Genomic DNA, 15,985 nt, shown 5'->3' on the forward strand with positions numbered 1-15,985 from the left:
AAGGAAGTCTGGGCACCCGAGTTAATGAATGGATGACCAGTAAAAGGAAAGTCATATTCTTGTAACTTCATATTTTTGTTGACGTTTGACGTTCATGCCTAAACCCAGCAAGATGGGTAAATGAAATATTCTTCCTGGCTACCTTTGTACTAAAAAACTAAAAGTGTCAAACAAAACACCCTGTTTATTGAATTTTAAACTCAGGTGGAGGGACATCCCTGGGTTCAGTGGTTAAGACTCCATGGTTCCAATGGAGGGTGTGCAGGTTCAATCCCTGGTCATGGAACTAAGAGCCTACATGCTGCAAGATGTGGCAAAAAAAAAAGGTCTACCTGGGGTCTAAATTCATTTCAGAACTCAATAAAGTAAAATGAGTTTTTACTTCAGAGGGTACAAGGACCTTCAGGGTTAACATACATGTAAACATGAAATTTGAGGTTACAGTTCTCGCCCCTCCTACTTTCAACATATGCTAGGTGAAAACTAACAAATTACTGGACAGCTGTAGCAGTTGCAGGGGTGGAAGCAGCAAGATGGAATTAATAACTAGATAAATGCCAACAAAGACTCAGGCAAGACCACTTGTGCTATTTGGCAGCGAAACACAAACTAAATGATCACTTTGATATTCAAACAAAAGAATATAACTTTTAAAAATATGATGAACTCCAAATCTTGATACTTTTCACAGACTGTATTATAGCATAACACTTTATTGCGAAGATCCTGTTATGCCAGGAGATGAAAGAAACACAATCAAAGCACAGGTCACAAAGTCTAGGATGACCACGTGAAAAACTAGCTAAATAAAAAAACTTGAAAGAAACTTTAATGGAGATTAGACATGCAAAACAGACAGGCACCAAACAAAGAGAGGCTGTAGAGGCTGTTACATAAACCAAGGAAATTAATACGACAAAGAGAAAAGAATTGTGCATGTACAAGGTGAACAAATGCTTCCAGATAAAGAAAAAGTACATGAGGATTTTAACTGTAATGTCAAAGTTGAGAAAAGTCTGAACAAAGAATTAAATAGATGCCAGTACAATATTTACTTAGTATTCTCCTGCTATTTTCCAACAGAAACATTTTAAAGTACATTTACAAGACTCAACCCCAGAAGCATACGAGCTAAGCGAGGAGATAAATAGTCACTAAAAACAGCTGGTCAAACTAAAATGAAACTCTGCTATAAATCATATTACGGTTAAATGAGATTTCAATGAATTATTAAAATGCTTTTGTTAAATAAAATATTGTCACAAGGGAAAGAAGAGGGTGTGAAAAAATTTGGTTTTTCCCTAGAGGTATATTTTATAATGATATTTATTCTGACAGGAATTGATTATACACATTTCAACAATTGAATGAATATGTGCATTTTGAGAACATGTCAACTGTCTCAGAGAAAAAAAAAAGACCATAAACCAAAAGGTCAAGAAAGAACCTAAACCAAAAGGGTAATAAATGATGGGGAGGCTGTGGAGAAAAGTGAACCTTGCTACACTCTCCTGTTAGTGGGAATGTAAATTTGTGCACCCACTTATGGAAAACAGTATGGAGCTTTCTTAAATTAAAAATAGAGCTACCATTTGATGTAGCAATCCTGCTCCTGGGCATATGTCTGGAAAAGATAAAAGCTAATTTAAAAAGATACATGTACCCTAATGTTGACAGTAGCACTATTTATCATAGCCAAGACATGGAAGCAACCTAAGTGTTCATGGAGAGACGAATGGATAAAGATGTGATTCATACATATAGTAAAATACTACTCAGCCATAAAAAAGAATGAAATAATTCAATTTCCAGCAACATGGATGGACCTAAAGAATAACATACTAAGTCAGTCAGTAGAGAAATACAAATGCTATATAACATATATACATATATATATGTTCCATATACGGAATCTAAAAAGCAATACAACTGAATCTATATACAAAACAGAAATAACTCATAGATACAGAAAACAGTTACCAAAAGGGAAGGAATGGGGGAGAAATAAAGGAGTTTGGGATTAGCAGATACAACCAACTATTTATAAAATAGATAAGCAACAAAGTATCCACAGGGAACTATGTTCAATATCTTGTAATAACTAATAATTGAAAATAATATGAAAAAATATGTATCATTGAATCACTTTGGTATACACCTGAAACTAACGCAATATTGTAAATCAGCTATACTTCAGTTTTTTTTAAAAGTCTGACATTATCAAGTGTTGTATATAATACCTATAGACCTCTGAGAAATCCTACACTGTTATCTTTTTCTTTTTTTTTAAAGAATACTTATTTATTTGGCTGTACAGGGTCTTAGTTGCAGCATGTAGGATCAAGTCCTCTGACCAGGGATCAAATCCAGGCCCCCCTGCATTGAAGTGAAGTTGCTCAGTCGGGTCCAACTCTTTGTGACCCTGTAGACTGTAGCCTACCTGGCTCCTCCCTCCATAGGATTCTCCAGGCAAGAATACTGGAGTGGGTTGCCATTTCCTTCTCCAGGGGATCTTCCCAACCCAGGGATCGAACCCAGGTCTCCCACATTGCAGGCAGACTCTTTAACCTCTGAGTCACCAGGGAAGCCCCCTGCATTATGGGCATGGAATCTGAGCCACTGTTCCACCAAAGGGAAGTCCCCTCTTATACTCTCTTGATGGAAGTATAATCTGGTACAACAGATCTTAGAACAATTTGGCACCATGTAGCAAAGTTGAACATGGGTGAATTTTATGACCCAGCAATACCACTCTTGGGTGGCTATCCTAGAAAAATCCTAGGCAAGGAACTGCAAGAACATTCACAGTGGCAATGGATCTTGATTGTGGTTACGTATATGGAAGAAAGAAGAGATGTGGGTTTAGTAACAGATACAAACAGTGAACTTCAACTCATCTGCAGTGTTTTATTTCTTAAGCTGGGGCTGGGTATATAGTCATCCCTTATGCTATTATCTATACTTTTTGGTTTGTCTGAATTTTTTTTCATAAAAATTTAAAAAAAATACTTACCAAGCTATCCACATCTATGCTAGAGTTTACAGCCCACTGTAATGTACCCATGATATTCATGGCTAAAGTTAGAATAATCCCAACTCTTCCTTCTCCTTCACCTGTAGGTGGAAAAAATATATAAACAAACTTTAGGCTACTTCTCTTTACTGTGAAACACTTTATGTATATCTAGAAGACAGCATATGTTAAACTTACATTCAGATTCTGTGCCAATTTAAACCATTTTTCATCTCAGTTCCCCACAGCATGCATCACTAGTAATAACATGCTCTGTTAGTATTCAACCAATGTTTTAAATTGAAGAGTGACTGCATATTAGTAAAGAGCTGCCCTTTTTTAAATGCTTCATATATTGAAGGGGATGTTGGTGTTGAGTAATATAATTTTTATCTCTTCTACTATTAATCTGTAAGTAATAATATCTTCAAAGACTACAATGGACAAAAAAAAGACTTTCTGTGTCTGAATAAGCTCCTCTAAAAAGAAATCAAAAGCAGGAGAGAGGTGTGTGAGCAGCATCCAGAAGACGTTTAGATGTGCTTCATGTCTTTGTAAGGAGGACTTTTCTCTGTTAATCAGATGCTGTTGGGAAGAAAGAACTTAAGAGTTTCATGGAGAGGTCAGAACTCATGGGTCTGCCATTTGGAAAAAGAGAAGACTGCCCTTTGAATTAAAAAATTGATTAGTTCAGATAGGAAGAACAATACTCAAATGCTTAATTAGAGTAGTTAGTTTTTAAGGGCTAGAGGGGACCACTAATTAAAATTTACAAATACTCTGTATTCATGGCCCTAACATTTTTCTAATAAGAATGTCCTTAAATTGTTATAAATTTATGTTATCAAGCCTTAATTGAGTCAATCCCTGCAGCTGTAATGCATGATAAAACAATTTTAGGGCTCTATAATTGGGGGAAATAAGTCATCTTATTATTATGAATTAAAATTTTTGCTTCCATAATTATTCTAATAGAAGACAAACCATAGACAGCAGGTATGTAGTTTTAGTACTAAATGACTTATTTTAAACAGGTAAAATGTATCCAGGGCCCAATACATTACTCATTCTGAATATTAAGATGAGAGTAAGATAAAACTGGAAAAGAGTCTGATGCTGGGAGGGATTGGGGGTGGGAGGAGACGGGGATGACAGAGAATGAGATGGCTGGATGGCATCACCAACTCGATGGACATGACTTTGAGTGAACTCCGGGAGTTGGTGATGGACAGGGAGGCCTGGCGTGCTGTGATTCATGGGGTCGCAAAGAGTCGGACACAACTGAGCGACTGAACTGAACTGAAGATAAAATTTTAAAAATAATAACAGTAATAAGTAACATAAGATTTTCAGGTACCTACTATAGACTAGGCACTACACTAAGTGCTATGAACAAATTATTACATTTAATACTCACCACAAACTTATGAAATAGGCACTATTATGTTTATTTACACATGAGGAAAATGGGCTTTAGAGTAGTCGACTAAAGTGTACAAGTCACCACAGCTGAAGACCAGCAGAGGCAGGGTTGATACTAGCTGTGTGGCTAACATTCACTTCGGCTGGGCATCTGATTTCATGGAAAGGTCCTGGGTGATACTGATTCTTGAATGCTCTATCATGCCTAATAAGCCAGGACTCCATCAGATCCTCTAATCATGATTAGAGCACATGATATATTGGTGTGATTTCACTGTTAACAAATCCTTGTTCATTCAGCCCTCTTGGATCCTGTTTCAAATAACTTAATTAAAGAAAAATTCTTTAATTTAAATTGTTTAATTCTGAACCACAAAAGAAACTTTATTTTGTTTTAAGGCTGCCCCCAAAATATTGTACTGCTAAGGATTTACTTCATTTGCCTGCCCCCTTGAATTCCTTTTGCAGAGTCATTTCCCAAAGCCTTGGGCTGAGAGAACAATGAAGGTGAGGAATCCACTACTCTTTCAGCACCTTTGGGACTGCAGGTGGACTTCGGAGCCAATATAAGCCTATTTCCTGTTCTTGTCAATACTTGGTAACTGGACAGAGGAACTCAGCTGTTCACTCAATGGCCCTGAATGGAAAGGCCATACTAGGTCACTGTTGCACAGCTCTGGGACATTAGCCAAACCAGTCTTTAGAGAAAGAGAAATGAATGAAGTGGCCACAGAAAGGAATGGACATGGCCGGCATCTGGTCTCCAGAGATGGGAAGCTCTGAGTATGACTCTCCATGACTGTTCCATTTCCCGTGGAGGCACAGTGTGCCTTCTGCCCACGAGGCCCTCCTGTAACCCTCCAACATTTGCTTCATTTTGTTTGAACAGAATTCTGTTCTTACAACTAACCAACCCATCAAATTTGGCAGTCCCTCGGAATCTTCAACCACTGTAACATATATATCTCAACACTTTTTATAGCTCAGTAATTCAACCTTTTTCATTAAAAGAGCTCACTTGTCTATATAGGTTTTCATTTTACTTGTGATGAAATATATCTATCTCAGTTTTTCAACTGCATACAGCTCTAATTCAAAGAAATCATTCATTCAACAATAAACAGATTTTTGATTAATAAACTAAAACTATTTAATGATACCTAAAAATTTTAACTTACATGAACACAGCATTTTACTGGCTGACAAAACTTTAAATTAAATGCCTAGCTAAACAGTTAAGGAGTTCATAGTACCTGTTGTTAAAATGGAAATGAAGGTAACAGCAATGAAGAAGATGACAAAAATCATTTCTATTCTCATTTGGAACCAGCGCAGTGTTGACAGATACAAGAACCAGTTGGCAGTATGTAAATTCAGAGCTTTGTGGAATAAAGTTTCAAAGTAAGGCTGCCGTCCAAAGGCACGAAGTGTCCATAGTCCTTTTAAACTTGTAACAAGATGAGTGAAAATTGGACTCCTGCCTGTGAAATATTTTTATAAAGAACAATGCAAGTCATGTAAACACATAATGCAAATTCTTACTTTAGAAAGGGTAACTTAAAGAGTAATCAAACAATGGACGTCATTGGACAGAAAGGTTTTTCATTGTGGCGCAAATTTGAATAGATACAATCTGTTATTTTTTTAATGAGTTACCCTCCTTTTTAACTTGGTTACTGTGGATGGAAACTTATTATAAAATCATTGCCATTATTAATTCATATTCCTTGGCTACCACTGGGTATTGTTTATCTGACTAATCCTAAATTAATCACTGCTGAAAATGTTTTTCTTTTGAGACAATTCATTCAATGCCTCAATTAATAAAGTCTGTGTGACTTCATTTAGCAAATAACCTTCAATGTAGAAGCGCATTGGAAATATATACCCTGAAAATACACCTAAACAAAGGCTGTTATTGAACAATGAGCTTTCCAAAGAGCTCAAGCAGTGTTTGGGGGTACACCAAAAGGCAGACCCCTGGAGAGAAAGGAAAGGTGTCTGAAAAGAACTTTGTCCAGTCTCATTTAGGAACACAGACAAACCTTTAGAAATAGTGGTACTATCATTTCAAATTTTAATTTATATAATTAAGAATAGCTCATGCGACAAGTTGACTCACTGGAAAAGAGTCTGATGCTGGGAGGGATTGGGGGTGGGAGGAGACGGAGACAACAGAGAATGAGATGGCTGGATGGCATCACCGACTTGATGGACATGAGTTTGAGTGAACTCCGGGAGTTGGTGATGGACAGGGAGGCCTGGCGTGCTGTGATTCGTGGGGTCGCAAAGAGTCGGACACGACTAAGCAACTGAACTGAACTGAACTGAAGAACAGTTATCATATATATCAAGCCTCCTAAGACTCCATATGCTTGTTTTAAATTCAAAACGAAGTCACATAGTCATTAATTCATAAAAATAATCTACATGTGTTTTATAATTTACTGTTTCCTTTTATATACTTAGATTTTTTTGCAGTTTGTGGTTTAACACTACATTTTAAATCTGAAAGAAGGCAATGGTCAAATTCTCAAAAATAATATTTAATAATAGTTTTGTTAATAATTTGCTATTTATTAATAAATTTGATATTTGTTAATTACTAAATAAAGTTTGTTACTTGTTATAATAAAAATTATTTATTAACAAAATGTAAGAACCAGGAGAGGTATATATGATGAGAATGTACAGAAATGGCCCTGAATCAAAGTTGAAACATACATTTTTAAAACTCATTGTCATATCATTCAAGAGTTTAAAAACAGGAAAAACATTTTGAAAAACTAGATGAATTGCAGATAAATATCCACAGGTAGCTCTTGTGGGCATTCACAAGCTGTACCATACCTTCAGATTCCAGCTGCTTGAGTTGCTGGGAGGTGTGGAGGAAGTAGGCTCTCAAGAGAATAAAAGCCGCTATCACTGGCACTGTAGCTAGGAAGATGTAGGGTTGTAAAACTGAGACGACCACCACAGCTCCAATCACAATTAATAACAACTGTAGGATCAAAGAAAACAGTGATAAGTAAATATTTCCATGTTGCAAAGTGGACAAGATATGTTACCAATGTTTTCTAAACAAGGTTTTCATGCTCTCTTCCATTTTAAATACAGGTAAGGTATCTTCCTACTGGGAAGGTGGTCACATTAAAGCACATTTTTTATAAGTTCTATCAAAATTCCAAAAAATTGCTTATGTTGCTCATAATAACATTTTGAAGTTTAGAAAACATGGTATTCTTGTATCTTAGTATATTTTCATTTCCTATACCCTTTGGAGAAGGAAATGGCAACCCACTCCAGTGTTCTTGCCTGGAGAACCCCAGGGACAGGGGAGCCTGGTGGGCTTCCGTCTATGGGGTCACACAGAGTCGGACACGACTGAAGTGACTTAGCAGCATACCCTTTAAGGTGTTGTATGACAAATTTTAAATGAATGTAATTTTTTCTAGCCTGGGCTTCTTTTAAAATAAACTTTTTATTTTAAAATAATTTTAGTATGAATGGTCATCTAGGTAAGCTACTTGATTTCTCTGAATCTAGATGATTAACATTTAAGATTGAAAAAAAATTATACTTGAATTTTACTCCCCTTTCTGTTTTTGTTCTTGTTTTGTCCCTTAAAACAACTGAAGATGACCTTGATGCTCAAAAAAAAAAAAAAAAAAAGGAAGATTTTGGGGGTAGGGCTGATTTAATTTGAAATCAGTTTGTTTTTTTTTTAATTAATTTTTTCTTCAGTTCGGTTCAGTCGCTCAGTCGTGACCGACTCTTTGCGACCCCATGAATCACAGTACGCCAGGCCTTCCTGTCCATCACCAACTCCCGGAGTTCACTCAAACTCATGCCCATTGAGTTGGTGATGCCATCCAGCCATCTCATTCTCTGTCATCCACGTCTCCTCCTGTCCCCAATCCCTCCCAGCATCAGAGTCTTTTCCAGTGAGTCAACTCTTCGCATGAGGTGGCCAAAGTACTGGAGTTTCAGCTTTAGCATCAGTCCTTCCAATGAACACCCAGAAATGATCTCCTTTAGAATGGACTAGTTGGATCTCCTTGCAGTCCAAGGGACTCTCAAGAGTCTTCTCCAGCACCACAGTTCAAAAGCATCAATTCTTTGGCGATCAGCTTTCTTCACAGTCCAGCTCTCACATCCATACATGACCACGGGAAAAACCATAGTCTTGACTAGACGGACCTTGGTTGGCAAAGTAATGTCTCTGCTTTTTAATATGCTATCTAGGTTGGTTATAACTTTCCTTCCAAGGAGTAAGCATCTTTTAGTTTCATGGCTGCAATCAGCATCCGCAGTGATTTTGGAGCCCCTCAAAATAAAGCCTGACACTGTTTCCACTGTTTCCCCATCTATTTCTCATATGTGTTATCAAATGAATTTTGTGTTTAAGTCAAGCCCATTCATTAGAGATAGTTCTTCACATTATCCACCCCAAAAGTGAAGCTGTGTGGGCAGTCTCAGAAACAACCTGATTACATACACTGGTGTTCTTCAGATTAAGTTAAAGGCTTAAATTCTATATTTCCAAGTGACACTAAATCCATATGTATAAAAAAGTAAAAAAAAAAGAATCTGCCAGCATTTTCTCCCTAATAACCCATGTGAATAAAGTATAAAGTAACTGTCACTACAAGGGTTGAAAAATAAGCCTATCACAACATCTATCTGATAATCAGCAATCCAGTTCTCTAACAGATGCCATGGGTGACACATACACTTTCCAACTGATGCAGAAATACAGAACATTTTGGCAAATGGAAACATGAATAAGGGTGTAACATCTGCATAAATCTTCTTTGAATGGGTTGCTATTTTCATCTAAAGCTTCAGATGATCATATCTCAACAATAGGTTTAATAGAGAAAAATGCCTCTAATGTGTCCATCATCAAATTCTACAGTACCAGCCTTTCACTCATTTTTGTTCAACAAATATTCAGAAAAATCTTTGCTGTGCCAGACCCTGGACTAACTACATATGATGACAATAATTTAAGGAAAGTAAAAGTGAAAATCATTCAGTCATGTCTGACTCTTTATGACCCCTTGGACTATACAGTCCATGGAATTCTTCAGGCCAGAATACAGGAGTGGGTAGCCTTTCCCTTCTCCAGGGGATCTTCCCAGCCCAGGGATTGAACCGTGGTCTCCTGCATTGCAGGCGGATTATTTACCAGCTGAGCTATCAGGGAAGCCAATTTAAGGAAAGTCCTCTCTATTCTGCTCTTGCCCTACAAGAGCCAGCAGTACAATGAGAAAGCCTCAGTCACTCACAAGACTAGTTACTGGATATCAATTCTTCGGCGATATCCAGTAACTGATATCCAGTAATTGATATCCAGTTACTACACAAGACTTCATCAGTGCAAAGGACTCAGTTTTTTAACAGGATACTCATTTCTCGAAAGAGAGTCTTACGGAAAAAAACAGAAAAATTAACTTCCAAGCATTATTTACTAGGAATGACAATTTAATTTAAATGGGCCATTGTTTTAAACACCAGTATGTCTGAAATATAAATGCTGTTGCCTTTGCAGCATGAAAACATTCAGCTATTTCACTAGAATCAGGGTTTGTTCGTATGTTTGCTGTTGACAATTGTAAAGGGCACTATGTTCATTTGTCTTCGGCTATTTTTACCGTATAATTCCAATCCGGAGCTTCTGTATTATAACAATGTGTGGAGAAAGTGATCATTGTTTTTTTAATTATTGATGATATGGTTGATATTCTTAGGAATGAAATTGTAACTGTGTTACAATACAACAGGAAGAATTGTGTAGCCCACCCAACCAATACAACAGAAGGTTTGAGAATAATGGAGAAGGTGGGAACAACTGGACGTGATGAAATAGTCACAGGGTAGACTTCCAGTGATTACAATCATTTGTAATATAGCCCTAACTGAGAAGTGAAAAACTAAGTCTAAGCTTTGAGGAAAACAACTCAATCTGCTCTGTAAGGAGTCATCCTTAGGCACTGAGGTCAGAAGGTAATAATTTAGTACTTATGCAAAACTAAAAGCACTAGTTTAATATGCTTGGTATTCTAATCACACAAAGAAACTTTAAATTCTGTCCTAGCTTTTAATTCATAGTGAATAAGAAACAAGTCACCTCAGACCAGGTGTATTAAAGAGAGGACAGCAAAATAAATAAATAGACTTAAATATAAGATGGAAATATGAGTACAGATCTTAATTCCCATTCAAGCTTATCAAAGTCCTAAAATTCTAGGGGAAAAAAATATCAACAGACTACAAAACCTGCAAGGCACCATTTTCATCCACCAAAAACAGCTTCAAAGTTTTCCTGACATAGAAGGTTACATAGTGTTGCCTGTGTAACTGGAGCAGATGATAAGAATGAAGGATCACTTTGAAATCATTTAGAAGGTGTATTAAGTAAATGACTGATTGATAAATATCTATTTAAAACCAGGCAATGAACACCAGATCTGCAATTTAGTTCATAATTGATAGCCCTTGAAAATTTTTAAGTAACAGATTAATGGAATTAATAGAATGAATAAGGGGGGAAAGATGTAAAAGACAGCAGAGATCAAAGTAGAAGGGCTCACTGTATTAAGACAGAAGAAATAAAGAAAACCTAAAGGTTTTGAGGTTGAAAAGAGAAGATTTGCACATTTTAAGATGTACAGGCTTCTGTTTCATGAAAAAAAATCTGGCACTCAAACAGAGATAAATTCTACGTGTGCTAGTTGTGTCCGACTCTTTGTGACTCTATGGACTGTAGCCTGCCAGGCTCCTCTGTCCATGGGGATTCTCCAGGTAAGAATATTGTGGGAGTGGGTTGCCATGCCCTCCTCCAGGGGATCTTCCCAACCCAGGGATCCAACACACGTCTGCACTGCAGGTGAATTCTTTACCCACTGAGCCACCTGGGAAGCTCATAGAGATAAGTAGGAGTCTAGATTTTTTTCTGTGTGGCTTCAAGTTCAAATTTGTCACATTATGGTCCATTTCCAGTATGACAATCTGAAGCATATGACTTTAGTACCGAAAGTGATCATCATTAGACATCTTCCTCATTTTAGAAACCTGAGATCCTTAGAGATTAAGTGTCTTACTCAAGGTAAAATAAATAGCGCTATTTGCAAAACAGAATCTGGATCTTTCATTTTCACTATACATTGTCCAGGCCAGAAAGCAAATTTCCCAGAATATTATCAAATGTTAAGAACTAGAGTTAGTATAAATTACACTTTTTTGAAAAAAGAAATTCTGTGAAAAGCCTGTTTCTGAAATGTGACTAGAAAGGAATTTCATTAACCTGAACATAAGTGTAACCAACAGAGCTCACAATTTTAAGTGCATTTTTAAATAAAATCAAAATTAATCAGATTTTTATTGTATTTGATTGCCATATCATGCTTCCATAATGTGAGACCCTCAATAGGGAAACCAACATAAAGGAATTCTGCCCAATCACTTATGAGGCAATGACTAGTGAACCCCAAAACACTAGAAGTTGAGCAGAAACTATTCAAATTGTTGTAAGAGAAAGGATGAGACCATCTCATGTGTCAAAAAGTGCTAATTCATAAAATACATGTTCAAAAAGAAACTCTCCCAAAGGATTTCTGAAATGAATCATACTGATTCAGAAAATACTCAGCAGGCTACAAAAGTTTTTAAAGAAAAAATTATCAAGGGCTAACATTCACGAATCCTTTTGCAATGATGTCAAGATATCCACATTCCATTTTTTAACTGATTTAATATTACATTTCAGTCCAGTTATTTATAAGAATAGAACAAGGAAGAAATGACCAGAAATTAAAGCATGGGCAACGCTTCTTTACATGATGAACTCAAAGCATTTTTTAATGAATTCCAGCAGCAGCTGCTGAGTTATATCCCTAAACAGAGTAACTGAAGGAAACTCAAAATACTAAAGTTCACTTGGAATGGTTAACGTGTTTGGCTGTGCCAATCATTTCGGATGAGGCAAACTGGCAATCTGGTTTTTGTGTACCTGCCAACATCATTGCATATACACACAAAAGTGGCAGCCTTTATTCTATTTCATAGGTTCTCAGTGGCGGGAGTGGGAGGAGGGATGGGGGATGAGAAAGGGGCAACTCATCCTAAGATGGGCAGCATCCTGTTCCAACTGCCTCCAAGAAGGTCACTGAGACTGCACTGTCGTTTACTCCCTTAGGCTCAACCCAAGCCAGCCAGGAATCTGCTTTCAAACCTGGTTCAGCAGCCAAGGTTATTAACTCACAACACTCAAGTTCTATCACTCAATGGGATCCTAACGTGGTTACCCCTAGGTCACCTTCATCTTCTTCCCTGCTCCATTTCACTATCACTCTCCCCATCCCAGGACACATGCTCAGAATCAGCCTGCCCTGGAGATGCCTTCAGATCTATAACCCACGGATAATCCTCACTAATCCTGAATTTTTCCTTCCTCTCTCACCTGCTTGAAAACTTAACCTACACGTCTGTCCCAGCATTATGGTCCTTACTGTGAGACTGCTAACTAGCCATCTGTGCCAAAGTTGTTCATGGATGAGATTGGGTGAAACTATAGTCCACCCGGAAGCCGACTGATCGTCATTGTAACCTGGGCCATCTGAATGTAGGTGACGTCTATCAAAGGTGATGCCAATGGCAAAAACGTCACACTTCATGGACAGTGATTTGGGGGAAAGTGTTCTGTTATATGTCTTAAATCACTTCTAAGTAGAGAGCTATTGTATCTAAATGAGGAATTGCCTTAGGTTCTGGTCAGGTAAGGGCTTCCCAGGTGGCACTAGAGGTAAAGAACACACCTGCCAATGCAGGATGTAAGAGACTCGGATTCAATCCCTGGGTCGGGAAGATCCCCTGGAGGAGGGCATGGCAACCCACTCCAGTGTTCTTGCCTGGAGAGTCCCACGGACAGAGAAGCCTGGTGGGCTACAGGCCATAGGGTTGGAAAGAGTTGGACATGACTGAAGTGACTTAGCACAACAGCACACACTGGTCAGGTACACAATTTTGACTTATTATTGAATTTACTAAATTTATGACTATCTTGAAGATTTTTTTTAATATTGAAAAGATTCATATACTAGACAGGCTTCAAACTCTTAACCAAATGAAAAATAAAAAAGAATTAATTTACTCTTGATAATTTTTCTAAATACTTTTAAAAAGTGCAACAAAGTGAAGTCACTTAATAATACTTATTTCTACAAACCTGAATGAAGTCAAATATGGTAAGAGGCAGAAGATCATCCAAAACTGCTATATCTTTGGAGAATCTATTAAGAATCCCACCTGCAAGGTAAATAAAAATTCTTCAAAAACTAGTAATCTTAAAAAGATATATCAAAATTTGATAAACTTGGATCATAGCAGAAGCATTCAGAACTCAAATACAAATGAACATATAATCAGATATATGACAATTTCAATGTTGTACAAGGATTCTCTGATGCTGGGAAAGACTGAGGGCAGGAGGAGGAGGAGGCAACAGAGGATGAGAAGATGGTTGAATGGTAACACCGACTCAATGGATATGAGTTTGTGCAAACTCTGGGAGACAGTGAAGGACAGGGCAGCCTGGGGCACTGCAGTCCATGGAGTCACAAAGAGTCAGACATGATTTAGTGACTGAATGACAATAAACAACAAGGATTCTAAGAAACTTTTTGTACAAAGATTCTAAATAACTCTGTGTTCGAGTTATTGTCTCTACTTGTAAGCTTTTATGAAATATAGAGTGCTGTAAGATTCACACAGAGCCCAACGTCGATAACAGAGCCCTATCACAAATTACGTCAGGAATAGGCACCTTCCTCCTACTACAATCTCACATTTACAAGCCTGAGTTTTGTGATAATTTTCTGGCTGTGCTTTCATCATCCCCTTATTTCGTAATGCAGAGCCTCCCTAATTTTCAACTTCCACACGTTTCTGACACACCTCAGCACAACCTGTGGCTGTTCCCAAAGCCTCCTTGCCCACCATGCGGCCCTCACTGGCCATATTCTCCTTTTCTACTGTCTTCACTGACAATTTACCTTCAGCCTGTCTTCTAAATTACAGACTCACGTTTGTAAGTCTGATCATTTTTCCCTTCAGTGAAAAAATGTCACACATGGAGTGTCTACAGGGCACTGGACACAACGCTAGGCGCTGAGGTAACAGACATGGATCAGTCATGCTCCTTGCCCTTAATAAATCCATTGCCTAGGGGTGAGTTAGACATACAATTAAAGTATAACGTAATACTGTACAAACTGTATTTGATAAGATTGAATCTTATCATTTACTGTCCCTCATGAACTACAGGATAAAGTCATAATTTCTTAGTTTAATACTTAATAACTTCCATGATTTTGACCTTAAGCCAACCGAGGAACAAGCTTCTTCTTCTCAAACATTCTGTTTCAATCAATCTGGTTTATTCTTTAAATACACTTTACTCTCTCCTATTTCTTCACACTTCCAATGTGGTTCCCTCTGCCTGAAAACCCTTTCCCCTCATCTCTACTTGCTAAAAAATATTGTCTCTTTCCTGGCCTTATTCAAATGCCTCTCTGGCAAGGACACAACAATGTTTGCACCAGTTCAAATTAATCCCTTCCTTTTCTGGAGACACTGAATACCTTTGATATGTCTTGGCAGCACTTCTGTGTCATAATAATTATATACATGCTGTATAGTTGCTTGTACACATCTTATCTCTTTTTTCTAGATTGCAAATTTCTAGATGTCACTGGGACCATGTCACATTTACTTTGTATCAATCTGAGCCCTCAACAAAAAGCTTTATGTAGGAATTATCCAGTGCTTATTTTTTGTCAATATCTCCTAGTCCTTACTAATGATATATTATTTAGCATATTTAATCAATCATATTTGTATACCTTTTCATAAATAAATACAAAATTGTGGGGGGAATAGCCTGTGGTATTTGTTTTGTGTAGAAAATGAAAGTCACTTTGGTAAAAAAAAAGAAAAAAAAACATCATTCTGGTGCTTAGTATATATCAGATGGGAAACAATAGAGAGGGAATAAGAGTGGGTAATTGGCATTGACCCGATGTTGGCTATGTAACGGCCAGTAGGTGATGACCTTGTTTCATTTCACAATGGTCTTTTGAGATAAGTATTCCTTTTCTCATTTTACGGATGTGGATGCAAGTCTCAGAAGAGTAACTTGCCCATGATCATCACTCTTAAGAGGACAAGACAGACCTCTAACAATGCCCATGCTCCTTTCATTATATCTCATTGCCTGTTTCTCACTGCTAGAATCTTGGGTAAAACCCCTACCTTCTCTGGAGCTCAGCTCTCCCATTGAAAAAAAATGAAATCACTGGATGAAGGTAATTGGACATTCCCTTTTAGGACTAAAACATCTTAGCTCTAAAACAGAAGCGTGGTGATGAGTATATCCAAATGAGGCAAGACTTTAGTGACACACGAGGGCTTCAGAATAAATATAAGGAAGATCTTCTTGAATATTAACACTGAAATGCTATTATCCAGAAATAAGGTTAATTCTTATCT

At 37.4% G+C, this 15,985-nt stretch overlaps 1 protein-coding gene across 1 annotated transcript in view; it reads right to left on the bottom strand.

The window, feature by feature from the left end:
• CFTR (CF transmembrane conductance regulator) overlaps positions 1–15,985 on the bottom strand; it is a 207,158-nt gene that overhangs the window by 61,978 nt on the left and 129,195 nt on the right. Inside the window, exons 18-21 of the mRNA XM_055420807.2 lie at positions 13,665–13,744; positions 7,286–7,436; positions 5,689–5,916; positions 3,014–3,114 (exon numbers count right to left, since the gene is read on the bottom strand). Coding sequence (XP_055276782.2) covers positions 3,014–3,114; positions 5,689–5,916; positions 7,286–7,436; positions 13,665–13,744 — 560 coding nt within the window. The remainder of the gene's footprint in view (positions 1–3,013; positions 3,115–5,688; positions 5,917–7,285; positions 7,437–13,664; positions 13,745–15,985) is intronic.

The sequence above is a fragment of the Moschus berezovskii genome, chromosome 3, assembly GCF_049115385.1.
Source record: "Moschus berezovskii isolate FMDL1 chromosome 3, NW_MosBer_1.0, whole genome shotgun sequence".
NCBI classification, from domain to species: domain Eukaryota; kingdom Metazoa; phylum Chordata; class Mammalia; order Artiodactyla; family Moschidae; genus Moschus; species Moschus berezovskii.